Genomic DNA, 17,747 nt, shown 5'->3' on the forward strand with positions numbered 1-17,747 from the left:
ACTTAATCCTTTCTTAACAGCTACATGTTGGAATAGACAAGCTGTAGGCTCACAGGTAAAACCAGGAAACTGGCAGAAGGACATTCTCACCTTCCTTGAGTAGGGGATGTTCACTGAAATCAAGATTTCTTCAGGCTTAAGGTCCATGTTGGAGCACTTTTTGAGAAACTGATCATTTAAAGGAATCTGCCGTTCTCCGTCTGTGGAAAGAATTTCCTGGAATTTATTCTGTTTATTAAACAAATGACCAAAAGTTGTGAAATAATTCTACCAAAATCCCAGGGAAGCCAGTTATTTGGTGGAAGAAGTGGTCTTCCTGTGCGTACCAAATCTCTCACCCTATAATAGCATCTTCTAATATTTCTTCCAGTCTAGGCCCCGCCCCCCCCTTTTTTTTTTGCCTTGCCTGCTTGCTTATAAATAAAAGTACTTAGAAGAGTAGTCCAGACTTTCAGGTAGAACAGGACTTCAGCAATTCTTTTCCTGAACAGCTCAATTCAATCTGAGCTTTATAAGTAGGGAGTAGATATTAATATTCCTTTTAATATATTGATCAAGTCATTCAACAAATGTTTATTGCTTATAGAAGGAAATTCTACTAGTACTGGACACACAAAGGCAATTTACCATTTACCTTGAACGAGTTTCTAGACTAGTGAATTTCTGTCTTGTTTACTCTTTTTTCCAGCACCTAAAGAACTTTTATATATCGATTCCCAATCTAGCATCAATATATTAGGAGAGGAAGTGTTTAAAGCTATAACAAAATATGACTCGGGGATGAAAGCTGAGGAGCTCTTGATGTCTACAGTCACATCAAAAACCTGTCTCTCATTGTATGCCTTTTTAAAGAGCTATTACTTAAATTGAAACTCTGAGTGCAAATCTTCCTCCCTAAGATAACACAAGGTCACAAAAAGAAAGAGATTAGGATGTTGGGAATGTGTGGAATTAGGACCAGACTGACCAACTTTACCAGCACCCAGAGGCAGAAAGAATTACATTATAGGGAAGAGTTATTTCAGAATTGGACTTCCTGCCACTACAGAAAGAAAACGGGTCAAAGAGCAGGTTTAGTAATCTCCAAGTAAGAGCTGTCACTTACCTTTTGAAAGCAACTTGAGGGTACAATTGCCCACCGCCAGGAGGGGATTCAGATCTGAATCTAGATGCCTGCTCATGATGTGGCCCCCTAAGGACTTTTTAAAAGTAATGAGTTATTTTCTCCCCAGGAGTGTACTTACCAAATAAAGTGCTAAAATAAGTATTAAGCAAGGGTTTGGAGAACTATTCTTTTTGCCTGTTCCAGAGTGGCAACATTATGGCTCACAAGGACAGCCACCCGGGGGACAGACACCAGGGTTCACTGTCATCATATACATACAGCCATGCTTCTGATCTGTGGCCCAGCCAGAGTTCCCAGATGCTTCAAGAGAGCACGGAGTGTCTGTGTCTTCTCCTCTGGGAGCTTCGGGATCACATTAGCCAGGATGTCCTTCACCTGAGCCAGGCTGAGGCCAGCACCTAAGGTCAGCCCTGAAATGAAGTCATTTGAAAATAATACAGTGTGATCACCACTGGCCCAGAAATATCCATTAGATTAGAGCTACAAACAGGTGGTCTTTTTAATTGGAACCATGCTTCTGCAGAGGTAATAATGGAGGTGATGGAGGTGATGGAGATGAGGGAGGCTAAATTCTTTGACAGTTACTGTGACAGGCACTATACTGAAAGCTTTAAAGAGTCTCCTTGAATCCTAACATACCTATCGGATATTAATAGCCCCATTTCACAGATGAAGAGACAGAGTCAGTTAAGTTACTTGCCTGAGTCCTCATAGCTAATATATGACATAGTCAAGAACTAGACTCCAGGGCTTACACTCGAAACCGGCTTTTATACTGCTGCTCATTGCCATTAAATCAATTTCATTTATGGGGATGGAAAGGTCAGCATCTAAGCTGTTTGTTACATACACTTGCTTTGTTTACTACTATGTTTCTGGAGAGCAAAGACTATATTCTATTCATCTTTTTCTTCTATCCAATTTCTAGCACAATACCTTTCATTGAATATCTGATACATTGCTCTAACACTGAAGCCAGAAAAGTTCTTCAGTAAAAATCTATTTAAACGCTTAGAATATAGTATAACTATAGAAAATTCTCTCCCAAATATCCCTCCCTCCAGAATATTATCATTCTTATAAGAAAATAATCTCCCTGTACTTTATAATTAGGAATAATTCTTTTTTAGCTTGTCTCCTGGGCAAGGAAAATAATTGATTAAGGTATTTTAGCTAAGAAAATAGGGGCCTTAAGGACTCACCATTATATTCATGGCTCACAACACTCAGTTCTTCAATTCTATCAGGAGCAATAATAACTGGGTAAAAGACACCTTTAAATTTCACTTCAGGTCCTAAAGGATTTAAAAAAAAAAGAAGACTAGGATGAAAAAAAGACTACCTACCTTTTAAATTTTGAAATTGTGATTAAAACTGATGGCTGTGGCTCAATCAGTTGGGCTCCCGTCTACCATATGGGAGGCCCTGGGTTCACATCCAGGGGCCTCCTTGTGGAGGCAGGCTCGCCCGCACACCGCAGAGAGCCACCGACTGGGCACTGCTGAGAGCTGCCAGCCTGCAGGCACCACGGAGAGCTGACTCAGCAAGGTGACGAAACAAAGAGAGAGACAAGCAAAAACACAGAAGAGCGCACAGCGAATGGACACAGAGAACAGACAGTAAGCAAGCTGCAAAAGGGAGGGATAGTAAATAAAAAAATAAATACAGACACAGAAGAATGCACAGCAAATGTACACAGAGAGCAGACAGCAAGCAAAAAGCTGCAAAGGGTGGGGGGGGATAAAAAAACCCGATGGCTTCAAATAGATGAAAATTGCCTCTATTTCCATTGGTCTATGTATTGCCAAATCACACACATAGTGAATGACTGGATGGACTTTTCTTTTTCTTAAGATTTATTTATTAATTTATTTCTCTTCCCCCCCCCCGCCCCGCCCTGCCCCGGTTGTCTGTTCTGTGTCATCTTCTTTGTCCACTTCTGTTGTCAGCAGCACGGGAATCTGTGTCTCTTTTTGTTGTGTCATCTTGTTGTGTCAGCTCTCCGTGTGTGCGGCACCATTCCTGGGCAGGCTGCACTTTCTTTTGTGCTGGGTGGCTCTCCTTATGGGGTGCACTCCTTGTTTGTGGGGCTCCCCTATGCGGGGGACACCCCTGCATGGCAGGGCACTCCTTGCGCGCATCAGCGCTGCGCATGGGCCAGCTCCACACAAGTCAAGGAGGCCCGGGGTTTGAACCGCGGACCTCCCATGTGGTAGACGGACGCCCTAACCACTGGGCCAAGTCCGCTTCCCTGAACTTTTCATTAAACTTGGAGGACTCTCTGAAATTGTCGGCCTTAAAACTTGGGCTGTGTGACATATGCAAAATTCTCTTTGGGAGGATTCAGGGGGATCTTCAAAGAGACAGGAAGGCAAAAACAGAGTTTACACTGGATACAACAGAAAGATCCTGTTACTGCAGTTAAAAAAAATATGTAGTAGTTACTGAGGCACCACTGAGAAAGGAAACAAAGAGCAACTTCAAAAGCAAGCCCAAGATCAAGCCCCAAATGGAAAGACAGAAGAGCTGTCACTGGAACCACTGCTGCTGATTTGCTGCGGGGCAAGACTCTTATAGGCAATTCTGTGCACGGCTCCAATGAGGGACAACAGGGTTTACTTATTTAAAGGTAGTTAGGAAGTCTCCTGAGAAATGCTGGGGAAGATGAGCCTAAGGGATTAAAAACACCATTTTCAGGCTGCTTTTCCAGAGAACACGCAATACGTGCAGTTTCTTCCCCAAAGCCATTTTCCCCCTAAGAAGGCCCTGGGGCTCTACATACCCACAGAGGTGTTCCCCATGACAACAGGGGCCTGGGGATACTTGACTTTAGCTTCCAGAAGTTCCACCAGGCTCACTGGGGAAATCCACGTCATTCTTTCTCCACCAAAAACCCTGGTCCTTTTTGGTTGTTTCTCAGCCATCATCTATTACAAAAGTAAGAGCAATTCAAAATCACCTCATACCAACCTTTCTACCTATTTTTGCTCTATCTTCATAGGAGTAGAGAAAGAAAATACAGATCTTTAAAAAAAGATGGGGAGAGGGCATAAAAGTAGAGCTTTACTAGGAATCAAAGTTCAGGATGAAAGTATGACAAGATTTCACTCCTTCTGGGAACCATGCTCATATACGCCCCTTCATTGATCTTAAATCTCAAATGAATTCTTTTTAATGTTTAAGAATATTAGAACAGGCTTAATTTTGTCCAATCATTCTATGGAAGGACAAGTAGTAGAAAACAGTCTATATCCACAAATGTTGGGATGTCATTTTGTGACATTTTTTATATATCTGCTGCTTCTTTCAGTCAACTTACCTGAACTCCACCCTCATTCCCCCACCTCTACCTCAGTCCCGTACTCTTTAGATCCTGGTCTAACAATGACAGATGAGTATGACTTATTTGCCAATAAGCTTGCAGAACATCCATAAGCAAATGCCCTTGCTGACATTTCATCCTGAATTCTTCTGGGATGAGCTTAACACTGCCTCACTTACCATTAGCTCAGGAGGAAATATCAATTCCTGGGTTGGATCCAATGGCAGAAATTCCTCTTCCGAGAAGAGTTTTGGATGTGTCTTAAAAAAGAGAAAGTACCAGGAGTTATTGTCATCAGGCAGCTACTTTATATTCCTTGTAGAATGAGGTGGGAAGAAGACAGGCATGCAGCCAGGTAGAGACATCAGAGAGACAGACAAGCCGATGGCCACCACAGTCCCCGGGCTCTGGTCAAGTGATCTAACAGAGACCTGGCCACTAGCTGCTCAGTGCAGATGTGGGTGGGCGTCCAAAGCCCATGCCTCCCTAGGTACATCCTCCTTGGTGTCTGGGGACAGTAGGGAAGGCAGGTTGAAGCACCCAACACAGTCAAGCACAAGAACATTTCCTGGAATTGCTATCTGTCCTCTCACTACTCCCTCTGCCTGCTCTTCCATTTCATTTCCCTGACATCTCCACTCTGCTTTTGGCACTTGAAAAAGGACTTCACAAGGCTTGTTTAGTAAGACACACTGAGAGATCAACATGTTTTCTCTCCTATAGATAGCTGTATTTGAACAGGAGTAATGTCTGAAATGAGACCAAGTTGCTAGGATAGAATTTTCTATTTTGGTTCAGATGGAGTGAGAATGGGAGAGGAGACCTCAAATTTGTCAAATTGGGCAGTCATTTATTCCTCCAAAAAGTACATTGAGAAAACTTTCAAAAAAATTCATATTTCACTGACCTTACTTTCTTCCTCAAATCCTGGCAATTCATTTATTCCTTGAGCCAAACAGCAAATCCCATTTTCTTTATTTTGACAGCAGCCTGTAGTCTAGTGAGTGAAAACAAAAACAAAAACAAAAACGGCTGATTCTATTATGTACTAAATAAAGTGGGTGACTGCCAGTTGAAACATAATACAGAATCAATATTGTTAGATGTCCGCAAAGAGAGCCATTTATACTAATACCCAAGCTAACTTCTATGATCGTATAAGAAATTATGATCTTATAAGAAATTTTGAATAGCAGTGATTATTGAACAAGTTAAACTATATTCCATAAAGATCTTATAACTGAGCCTGACACACAGCTACAAATAATAACAGCTACTAATTGTTAACATTTACTATTTCAGGGGTATTAAGTATTTTAAACAAATATTATCAAGTATTATTGTTATCATCACCCTCTTCTGATCCATAATGTGATGATTTCATAGTCTACCTACCAAAGGGCATCTTATGTCCCTCATTTTCAAGGTTGTTCGTTCAAGCGTACATTCAACAAATACTTATTGAGTGGCAGGCCCTGGAGACACATAGCCTTGCTGTCAAGCAGGCCACAGTCTGGTGAAGCGACACAAGGCAGATGGGCAGTTACATATAACGCAGTGTGACCAGTGCTGTGAAGGGCTTGCACAGAGGCTCCAGGCACACCAGGGAAAGAAAGACCCTGGGACACAGTGACCCACAGTCAATGTCAAAGTGCTTTGGTGCTCAGAATGTGACCAAGCGCAAGCTCAATGGAGAAGGGTAGGTACCGTACCCAAGACCAAATAACAAATGGCAGTTATAGATCTTGAGATAAGAAGTAGCCCTGTATTAGTAATAATAGTTGTTCCCTCACATCTGACAACTCCAATTGTTCTATTTCACAAATAGACTCAATAATGTGTTCTTTTCTACTCACGTTACAGAAAGTCTTACACGCATCTATTATGGGCCTGTATCCAGTGCAACGACACAGGTTACCTGAAGGAGAAAACCCAGCTCTGTTAATCAGGTAACCTAGATAAAGGTACAGTGTGTCGAACTCATATTGGGAACAAGACACCAATCTAGAAGGAAGCCCCGTTTGACACTTCAGTGCACCTAACCAAAAATTCAGATTTTTCCATTTATGACTTGGGACATTTTGTTGTGAGTCTGAGACAGCTCTTTGTACCTGTGCTTGTGAGAGGTACTCAAGGAACACAGTGATTTCAAGGCCAAAATTCTTAGCATATAATCACATGTTGGAGGTAAGCTTCAGTTGACAGATCAAAGGCATTGTGTAGTAACAATTGTATTTACTAGACTTTGGAAGCAATTGGACTCACTGCTTTACAGTAAATCATTAAGATTGTTTCTCTCATAGTGGTCCCTGCCCCACCCCACCCCACCCCCATGTTTGCACTGGAATCATCTGGGGTCTATTTTATAAAAACAGAGCCATTGAGTCAAGATTTCTGGGAGTGAATTCCAGGAGTATGCATCCCTTACAAACTCTCCACATATGCTTTAGGTACCCTAAAATTTGAGAGGCCCTTGCCAATTGTTTACATCATAAATAGCCACAAAATCGTTATGATGATACCTAAAGGAAATCAGGCAGAAGACAGTTTATGTGCTGTTGCCCTCCTTTCTACTTCTGTTTGCTCTGGTTCTCCCTAGGACACTTTTGTAAAGGAACCAAACATGAGCTTAAGGCTCATGTTCTCTCAGCAGAGGAAAAAAACAAAAAGGTCCTCAGGAGGCAGGAGACAAAGACAAGTAGAACCACGGAGAATTTTACAGCAAGTTGGGGAGGCTGTTTTAAAAAAAAATTTTTTTTTACTTGTTTAGAGTCTTGTTAATGAAGACCTTCTCTTACCCCCCACCTACCCACTGAGCTCTTGAACTTGCTGACTAGCTCTAGAGTAGATACAGACATATCTTTGAAGTATCTCCAGAAGCTCTAAATCTCCGCCTTCGTGCTATATTTCCCAAGAAGCCTTCTGTTATTTAATATGGGCTTGAGAGTGGGGAGGGCAGGGCAGCCTGCAGAGATAACTGGACTCTTTCCAAGGGCAAAGGAATAAACTGGCTTTTGAGCGATCTTAAAAAAAAAGCAAATAATAAAAAAAGGAGAGGGACTTTCATAGATTTAAAGGAACTTAAGAGATATATCAGCTCATTGCAATGTGTGGATCTTGCTTGAATCCTGATTTGAACAAATCAACTCCTTCACTTCCTGAATGGTATAACTGTGGGTAAATTACTCTCTCAAACCTCAATTTCTCCATCTATAAAATAGGGATAATAATAGTGCCTATCTTATAAAAATTATTATGACAATTAAATGAAATAATCTGCACACAATATTTAAAACCACGTGTGGCACATGGTAGGTGCCTAAAATTACCAATTATAATTAATACTCAAAAGTAAAAATAAGCACGTATAACCTACCCCCAAGGGCATCAGTTAACTGATCCAGAGAGGGCTCCGGGTGGTTCCTCAGCAGCGTGTACATGGACATCACCATCCCAGGGGTGCAGAATCCACACTGGGTGCCGTGACACTTGGCGATCCTCTCCTGAAAGCACAGAAAGTTTTAAAATGCAAAATTTTGGGCTCCATCCCAGACTGACTTAATCAGAATCTGCATTTCAACAAGATCCCCAAAAGAGTCCTATACACACTAAAGTCTGAAAACAAGCCCCAAGAAAACCCTTTTCATCCCTGGTGGTGTTCCCAATCTCCACGATTCCTGGGCCTCGCGAGCTTGTGTGCTTCCTTAAGGCGGTAGTTCTCAGCATTTAGAATTATAGGGAAGCTTTACAATTTCTAAACCCCAAGCCACATCTCACAGGGGTTGGGTTTGTTGGGGGAGGTACAGCCCTATCATGTGTATAGGTTTGCAGGTGGTTTCAAGGTACCTTCCAGGCTGGCAATCACTGTGACAAGGGATACTTCCTGGAAGTGCTTCAGAGAAGCAAACAAGAGTACATTAGAGTTGTGAAATGGAAAAACTTATTTCTTGAGTGCCTGTTATCTGCCCATTACTGTCCTTACACTTCAATATATAGGAGTTTAAAAAGTGCTATTGTTCATCGGAGACCATCAAGAGGAGCCCATTGTCTTTATTTCTCTTTCATATCTTCCCACCCCCAGCATTTTCTCTATCTTGTAATGTATATTCCTGTTTTAGAAGCGGTCTTCTGGCTTCTTTGTAATAACAGGAGCTAACTGAAAGGAAGGGTGTTTGTACGTTATATCCAGGCAGAAGTCCCTCCTCCTAAGTAATGAAGTTCATAGAAAATAAACAGAACATAAGATTCCTTCAAAGCTAGAGAATTTCAAGTTTGGCCAATTTCTCTGTTGCTCCCATCTCTTCCTTCTTCCGCCCTCTCCTCATAAGTGGCCCTCATTAACTTAGAATAAAAACACTTAGCAACAGCATTTTTATAAGCATTGTATCAATAATTTTTGTTGCCACAGGTCTGAAGGTACCCTTTTGCTTGAGGCAAGAATTTCTAACAAGGTGCTGCCTTAGGGGAAGAATCTCACAATTCATGGACAACTCCTATGATCTGTCTTCTGACCAAATTGTCAATTTAACAAATCTCTTTGGTAGCTGAGGTTTTTGGGCGGCTTTGAAATCATCTTATTTTCCATTTTTAAAAAAACGAACAAAACTATATGTCAATGCACATGGGTCCCATTTCTTTATAAGTTTGGAAGATGTAAGATAGATGGGTACCATCTCGACAGTGCATACAGAACAAACCCAATAATATCAGGGTTTTCTTAAAGAAGGGAAAAACTCTTCTAGTTACTCAAGAGCGCCTTTCTAAGAAGTAGGTCACTGACCCTCACACGTGCCAGGCTTCACTTGGCTTCCAGCTCTGTTTCATCTGTTGTGGTCACCAAGCAGTCGGGCCCAGCGGCTCTATTCTAGTAGTCCCTGGTCAGGGGCTCGGAAGTTGCTTAGTGGTTTCCAAGCACAGAGCTCCTAGCAGAAGCAGCACATCCTCACCTGAACAGGATGGATCCCAGTGCGGGTGTTGCCTATGCCTTCGACTGTGGTGACAGCAGCACCATACAGAGAGCAGATGGGGATCAGGCAGGCGTTGGCTGGATAATGTCTTCAGGATGCAAAAGAGAACCAAAAATCACCTTCTATCTCATGGGGAAAGGGCCCGAGCATCCCCTGAGCATCCGCAGTGTGGCAGGGGTGGTATAACGCCTCCAGGCTGTGCACATACATTTCGTCCTTAGCCCATTCTACAGACGGGGAATCTGAGGAGCAGAGTGATTTGCCAGGGTCTATGTGATTGGCAGACACGAGATTCAAATTAATCCTCCTAATTCTAACTCCAGAACAGTTTCCACCTACTTTCACTGTTTTCTCCCTTGAATGAGGGGCTGGCATTCCCTGGCCACTTGGTGACCACCCACCCACTTCGGAAGCTGAGTCCATCTTCTAGGCAGAAGCTGGGCTAGAGAATGGCTGGGCAATAAAGTGAATTTGGTTTTGTGCTTCAGAAGAAGTCGTATTAGATGGAATACAAAATTTTTAAAAAAATATATTTTATTTTTATTTTTTTAGAGAAACTTAGATTACATAAATGTTACATAAAACATAGGGATTTCCTATATGCCCTGCTCCCTAACTCTCCCACATTTTCCCACATCAACAACATCCTTCGTTAGTGTGGTACATTTTCCCACAATTGAAGAACACACCTTGGGGCATTGCCACTAAACATGGATTATACTTTATATAGTAGTTGACACAAAACTCTTAATCCCACAAACCCACTGCTAGGAAATATCTGTTTCAAAATGACTCTAAAATGTTCTCATTCATCATTTGGACTATAAGTGGCCAATAAATACATGAAACAAAGGTTCAACCTCACAAATAATCCACAGAGATACAATTTAAGCAAAAAAAAAAATAATAATAAGAATGGTTAAAAACACCATTCTTATCAAAGGAAATGACAAATATTTTTTAAAATTGTAATATCTGTATCTAGACTTTGCTGCAAGGTACCTTATCTTCTTGGTGATGGGGTTATATCGTGATATCATCACTGTACAGGCGCCACAGCCTCCTCCTCCACAGCCATACTTAGTTCCTGTGAGTCGGACTGGAATATGCAGAGTTAAAGATATTATGTTTTCCATGATTCTTTTCTGGAATAGCCCTGACCTTAATGGACAGCACCATCCCAGGCTCTTATATGTATGGTTTGAGTTCAATACACATTCATCAAATGATGAATACATGTCTTAGCTTCTATTATTTAGAATCTTACAAATTCTTGATTTCCATTTGTGTGTTAAATCTAGACTCTTCCCTTCTAAAGCAACTGGACTTTAGGCTGCCAAAAGTAAGGCCAAACTAAAAAAAAAAAAAAGTCTCGACATATAAGGGTAGAAGGGCTTGAGTACTTGAAGGTCTGAGTACATTGTACATTTGTTTTCAGCTTTACGTGTGTGTTTGATGACATACAAAGTCAAATGAAAAATTGTAAATAATTCTTGGAATACTTGTGTTATATTAGCCGTATTTCTCTGCCTTGGTGTGGCAGAAACTGCTTTTTGTTCCCCAATATCTGTTCTTTCATTCTTCCTCAGTAATAGTATCTTCAATTTTTAGTCATACACATGGCTACCCAGAATAAAAAATACATTTTCCAGCTGCCTCTGCTGGGGTCTTTTAACAATGCTGGCCAATGGGATATAAATGTTAAGTGTCATGTGTGATTCCAGAAGGGAAGGGTTAAAAGTAGGGTGGTGCTTGCTTCTTCATCCTGTACTTCTTCCTACTTTCAGGAATTCAGATACAATGGCTGGAAATCAAGCAGCCATCTCTGACCATGAGGAGAAAGCTACATGCTGAGGAGGGGGAGCAGAAAGACATAAGCAGCTTAGTTTCCTGATCATTTTGAGATAATACTTCACTAGCCCTGATCTACCTCCCTTTCAGCTTCCTTTATGAGTGTGACTGGCATTAGAATGTGCCTCACAGACCTCCTAGTACAGGGAAGGTAACTAAGTGAGGAACCCAACTGCCGTGCTTTGAAATTTACTGCCCAGGTTGTGTTAAGGCCACACCTCCCCTGGGCTGCTTCCTGCCCAGTGCTGTGGAGAGACATGGGACTCAGTCTTGAGGGTCTTCAATGGTTGCTGATGTAGGCTTTGAGTGGGGGGGGCTGTTCATATTTTCACAGATAACCTGAGCTGTATGTTTTCTGAGTGGTGCATTTGGGACAGTAAGAACTGCAGCCCTGCCCTTGGTAGCTATGACAAGAACTCCAGTCCTGAAGAAACAGTTTAGCAAGGCAAACTCTATAAAATTCAAGTATTCAGGAAAAATACACACCAAAAGCTTATCTAGAATGTATGAAGTCCATGCTAAAAGTTACCTAGGACGTGGAAGATATATGCTAATTCAAGCCTATTGAGCATTGAAACAAAGAACCATTTGGCCCTTCCTCTTTATAAAAGGAACTAAAAAATCTCATTCAGGGCTCAGATTTTGGAATGAGGGGCTCGGATTTTGGAATGAGAAGCTCCTAGCCCAGCTGGTTGTAAAAATAAATCATTTTTCCTTCCCAAAAATTATTCCTGAGTCCTCGCCTTCCTATACACAAATAATTGAACCTCTCTCATCTTCTACAACATTTTTGGGGGCTCATCTGGGATTGCAAATGAAGGCCAGAGATGGTAGCATTTTGCTGCCCTTTCCAGATCCCCGAGGAAGCTGGGAGGACTCAGGCAAACCCCAATCTGGGCGCCCCCAGATTAAATTTAATCCAGAAAAGATGTGGGCTCCACTGGAATCTTCCTGATGAAAATTGAGGGCAATGGAAAGTCTGAAGAAAAAAATTCTGGGAACGAAAAAGAACTCTGAACACGTTAGAAAATAAGACTCCCTGGGGGAGCATAGTTGGGGAAAACCCTAGCTTTAATTGCTAGGGTGGAAGCCCAATCACCTCCTGAGAGAGAAAGCCCTAGGACCTCCAGAAATTTGGGGGGAAGCCATTCTCTTTAGGTCTGGAAAAAGGAGAAAAAAAGGGGAAAAGCCCAGTGTTTTGGGTTTGTCTAACTGCATGTTAGAATCTAGTACTGGTCTTGTCTCTGCTGAAAGATTATAATAAAAACAGATGTTTATAGGTTTGAGTCCTAACGTTTTGGAAATATTGGTCTGGATTTTGAAAAACTTGGTTACAGGAAAACGAATTGGCTTTTCTAGTGAAGTTTGGTCTGGGTGTAAAGCTAAACAGTAAAAAGGATCTAGCTGGAATCTTGTTATGGTGCTGAATTGTGAATGAATTTGCTTCATATCACATGTTAATGTTAAGAGTCCTCTCTTTCTAAAATTTGTAATGGCTGCGGGGGCAGCCGTGCTGAAGAATATATATATAGAACTAGTGGGTCAGATTAATGAGTTTTGTGCTTCTGTCTGTGTCAGCTCAATGCTGGTGTTGGAGTTGTAGGGTTGTGTGGAGCGGTGGAATTTGGTTGCGCTGGAAACCTCCCTTGCTGTTGGTGGAGGAGCGAGTTGACTGCCTGTGAAGCAAAACTGCGGGGAAATGTGTCTGCGCATGCTCAGCTGTCTTTCCTTGTCGGGTCCGCCCATTTGTGGAAATTCAGGGATTGTCTGTCTCCGCGTCCACCCATGCACCCAGGTTTGTTGGAGCTGGCCCAGTCGGGGTGGCTGGTGGAGCCAGTGACTTGAATAATAGCCCTGCCAAGACAGGGGGTCTCTGGGAAAGGTGCCGAATTTGGAGGATTCAAATTTCGGACCAATTTCAGCAACCTTGAACTAGCCACCATTGTTTTCTGTCCCCTCCTCCCTTTAGGAGGGGCATAGTGGAAGCAAAAAGACGGGAAGGTGGGGAGCTGCTTGCCCCTTTCCAGTAAGTCCATGCCTTCTATTCATAAGCCACATTCCTAAGTTGCTATGCATCCGACTGCCTGAAAGGGGGGAGTTGAAGGGGACGCAGAGCAGGATTGAAATAAATGCAATAAATTTCCCTCCCTAAGGTGTCATAGGCCAAAATAAATTTGCATACTGCCCAGGTTCTGCTTTTCCGAATCTCTCTGTGAGTCTATGCAAAAATGCTTTAAAATGTTTTAGAACTGTAAATTTTGTCTGAAGAAAGGAGACTATCTCTTAAAAACAATAGACCTCTAATCACTTGATAGCCTTTTTAATGGTCTGGCTGGGAATGTCAGGGTTGTAAAACTACAGAGTTAAAAAAAAAAAGGGATAAACCTCCACTTTAAAATCTGTGTTTGGGCTTTTGTCAGTTGCTGGTGCCTAAGAATTCATGATAAAAGGTAGTTTAAAAATGAATCTTTAAATGCCAATACTCTCTTGCTGGTGAATTAAATGCACAACTCGCAGATGAGAATTTGTTCCCTTACTAGGAAAAGGCAGAACTTCACAGGACTGTTACTAATAAAATTCTTGTAACTTAATAAAGGTATCCAATTCATCTTAAGGTTAAAACTTAATGAAAACTGTAACTAAGAGTTAAGATAATTTATAGATGCATTTACATTATAAAACAGCAAAAAGATAATAACTGAAATTGTAACTGGGTGAATTTAGCCTGAAACTATTATTGTAAGTATAAATTCTAAACTAACCTTAACCTTCGTTTAAAGCCTAGCCTTACCCCTTGCCTTTACTTATGATTATTTCATAACAGCTTCTGCCCATATAGCTCAGGGAAAAGCAAACGTGAAACATCCGTCTCCAGTCCTACTGGTATTAATAACCCTGCTTTCTCTCATGATTCCAAGTGGGAACTAAACTGCTGCCTGGTGGAATTCTTAACCCTCGAGGTTAAACATTCACTGGAGTTTTTTCATCTCCAAGGACTAAAAAATAAAGGAGGCCTCCTGCCTTAACTGTCAGGGTTCCTAAGAGTGGCAATTCATGAAAGAAACCAGTTTCCCTGAAGCTTTGATAGCCTCGGTAAATATATATAAAATTAATCTTGTTGCTCATCCAGTATTCTGCTAAAGCCAAAGTAAAATATAAGGTTCTGAAACAAAGGAAAATTGTATTAAAGCATTGGGAATATTTTAGTTATAAGCCATTAGTTAAGAAACAAAATTTTTTGTGCAAAACTGCATGGTTATAGTGCAAATTAAGAAAAACCTTTTAAAAAATCTCCAATTATTTTGCAGTCACACTTGTTTTATAAAAAATGAAAGTTTTAAGTAACTAAGCTATGTTTCTGTGTCAAACTATTCATGTCTGCCTATTGGCTCAAATTGTTGGTTAAATATGCAGTTATGTAAGTAATATATAAATATATTTCTAGAAACTAAATTAAACTGAACAGTATATAAAATAATGCAAATCATAAGTAACATCAATGAGTTGTGTTTCTATGTCTAACTCTATTTGTGTCTGCCTATTGCTCAGTGTATATCTTCATACATCAGGATAATAATATCAAATTAACAAATAAAAATTCTTAAAAGAGCTCTGTTCAAATTGTTAAAAATTAAATATGCAGTTATATGTGTGAATAAATATTCCTGGAGCCCAATTAAACTAAGCAGGATGAAAAGGTCATATAGAAATCTGATTATAGGAACTATTGGCATAGGGCCTTCTCTTTGCAAGAGCTTTGAGGGCAGGACTAGGTGTGGCTGGTTCTATCTATTAGGCAGGGGAATTAAGCATCAGTTTGCCCTGTAATTCCCCAGTTTAAACCTTTTGACAGCCTTAAAATAAGGGTGGTTAGTGGTTCTGTTGCCAAATTTCAGTAAATAAAGGAAGGTCCATAAAAGCTATGGAGAAATCTTTCCTGAATTATGATTAATCAAATTATGTGATTGTAACGTGTTTCAAAACCTGGTAGTCAGTATGCTTTTAAAAAATTATTCACAGTTTCACAACTTAAACAAAAAAAGAGGTTTTAGCTTCCTGAAAAGAAAAGAGTACATTCCTTGCATAAACTATAATGGTTTCAATTTTATTTAGTTTGGGTGTAATCTCCCTTAGTTTGTAAATCACCCATTAAATAAATTAACATTATATGTACAATCTTTGGAGTAATGAAAATTGTAAGTTCATGTTAATAAAATTAAGCTAAAAAAGAAAATTTTAGATATGCTCTCTTAATTAAATAAACTTCTTTGGTTGGTAATTGCAATTAATAAGTTTATTTAAATGTAAGGTAACTAGTCTACGTGGTTGTGATCAATCATAAGGAGTTTGTAAAAACATCTTCCAAACTAAAACATTTAAATGGTTCTAGTTCTAGAAGTCATTAACTAAACATGTGGATTGGTATTGGTGGCAAAGAATAACTTCGTGATAATAAAACCTATCTGAAGGCCACTGCAAGGTGCATATTTAAGTAAATGGTAATAAAAAGTTATCTTGATTTTATCGGGAATCTTCTGTTTTCATTTTAACAATGGAAAATAGTTTTTTCCCCCCACTTATTACTAAAGTAAAATACCTACTATTATCTCCATGGTGAAGTTGTATAAGTAAACAAAGTCATTTGATATATGATGTGTTGCACTGAAATGTTTAAAATATATAAAAACAAGAAATAAACTTTAACATTGTCAAACTCTCTTGTGCATTCAAACCAGGCCTTGAATACACTACAGGCTGCCTCTCCATGTGAGTTATTGGCTAGGCTGGTCACTGACCCCTCAAATAAAAATATTTGCTATATCAGCCTCTGTTTATGCTCCTGAAGTCGATGGAAACTATGTTGCAGTTTCAAGCTCCCACAGCAGCCAATGATGATGCGGTACAGCCAAGCGTACAATGGATATTGCCTCTGGACTGGCACTGTTCCATAGTGCCAGAGAGCACTATGCACCAGGCTGGTAGAATACTGGAAATTCTCTCTAGGATCAACGATGCTGCGACTTGTTCACTCTGTGAAAAACATGCTAAGTGGAGCCATGATTACCAGAATACTGCAAGTTAAACTTAAACACAATTGGCATTATGGCCTGCTCCCATGGAGAGATAACATGTAAAGTATTACAAACCTGAAACTTAAAACTATTAATTGCAACTCAGAATCCTTATGCATTAAGCAATACATTAATTAACATTAAGTGCTGTACTTTTATCCTGTACTAAATATATGCCTAATAATTATAACGTTATCTTTTCTATTCTGGATCGGTACAAAAGTATATTAAACATGTTAAATTCCTGCTAACTTCATTTTCTAAATAATTAATAAACATTTCTATAAATGGGGCCACCAGTGGCTTGCAGGTAGCGGGTTAATTGGTGCCAGGCTCAGCCAACCTACTCTTCTACTGTACTCTACTGTGTAGCAAAAAGGAGGCTTGCTTGCTAATAATGGGTCCCCTATTGAACAGTCAAAATTACCAGAAATTGTACACTTAAAACCAAAATGCAAAAAAAAACCTTTATTCTGTAGTTCTGATCACTCCCACAGCAAAAAAAAAACTAAAAGAACTTCCAACTTGGTGCACTAATCCTGAATGAAACCAACTGCCCAAAAGGTACCAGGAGCATCTGACAGAGCACATGAATGCCAATCATTAAACAGCCTGAAATGCATCTTCAAAACAAAGCTAAGCATCTGTTACAATTTCTCTCTGAAAATAAATAACTTAAAAAAATATATATATATATATATACATAATATATATTATATACACTGTTCCCACCAACTTTTAAAAAGGGTGCCATCTTTATAGGCACCTAACCTTGTCTACCTCTGTAATCCAATGTCCTCTTTTAAAAATGGGTATTCTAAAATTTTAATTAAGTTTGTTTCTTTCAAAACGAACATCTTATTAACCATGTGAAAACTTCATCCAGCTTTGTACAGAATGCCAGATCCATCTTCTTCCAGTCAAAATAAAATAAAGTTTTTATACCTTGTTAAGTAATGACTACAGCCATGGCCAGCAGGAAGTCGTTACAAAAAAGATGATCTCCCTTCAGCACCCCTTTAAGATTAAAAGTGTGAACTCTTTAAGGGTAAAATAAAATTAATAGATGCATCTGGAGCCTGACTGGAAATCCACGTGAGCACTGGTGGCCCCAGGATAACTGCAGGGGGGGCCTGCCCTAGGACTCTACTATCCAGGACAAAAACTTCTTCTGAAAACAGGATGAACCCTGGATGTTACCCAGGAACTTTGTCTTTAGGTCCTCACTGAGAATTGATAGAGTAATCAATCAGAATAGCCACCTACCTCATACCTCCAACAATAATTATGCCAAAGCTTAGCAAGTTAAGCTTCGGCATAAGGGGGGAAATGATGTAGGCTGAGGGGGGGGTTCTGTTCATATTTTCATAGAATGTAAATATCTAGAATGTATGAAGTCCATGCTAAAA

At 40.1% G+C, this 17,747-nt stretch overlaps 1 protein-coding gene across 2 annotated transcripts in view; it reads right to left on the bottom strand.

Annotated features, from left to right (window-relative positions):
- Positions 1–17,747, bottom strand: part of LOC101444097 (aldehyde oxidase) — a 91,403-nt gene that overhangs the window by 65,109 nt on the left and 8,547 nt on the right. For both annotated transcript variants that reach the window (XM_058300403.2, XM_058300404.2), the window contains exons 3-13: positions 10,418–10,514; positions 9,395–9,503; positions 7,825–7,951; positions 6,305–6,366; positions 5,356–5,445; positions 4,628–4,708; positions 3,909–4,053; positions 2,329–2,421; positions 1,385–1,536; positions 1,106–1,199; positions 91–200 (exon numbers count right to left, since the gene is read on the bottom strand). In XM_058300403.2, the coding sequence (XP_058156386.1) occupies positions 91–200; positions 1,106–1,199; positions 1,385–1,536; positions 2,329–2,421; positions 3,909–4,053; positions 4,628–4,708; positions 5,356–5,445; positions 6,305–6,366; positions 7,825–7,951; positions 9,395–9,503; positions 10,418–10,514 (1,160 nt within the window). The remainder of the gene's footprint in view (positions 1–90; positions 201–1,105; positions 1,200–1,384; positions 1,537–2,328; positions 2,422–3,908; positions 4,054–4,627; positions 4,709–5,355; positions 5,446–6,304; positions 6,367–7,824; positions 7,952–9,394; positions 9,504–10,417; positions 10,515–17,747) is intronic.

Source organism: Dasypus novemcinctus, chromosome 7, assembly GCF_030445035.2.
Source record: "Dasypus novemcinctus isolate mDasNov1 chromosome 7, mDasNov1.1.hap2, whole genome shotgun sequence".
In the NCBI taxonomy this organism is placed as follows: domain Eukaryota; kingdom Metazoa; phylum Chordata; class Mammalia; order Cingulata; family Dasypodidae; genus Dasypus; species Dasypus novemcinctus.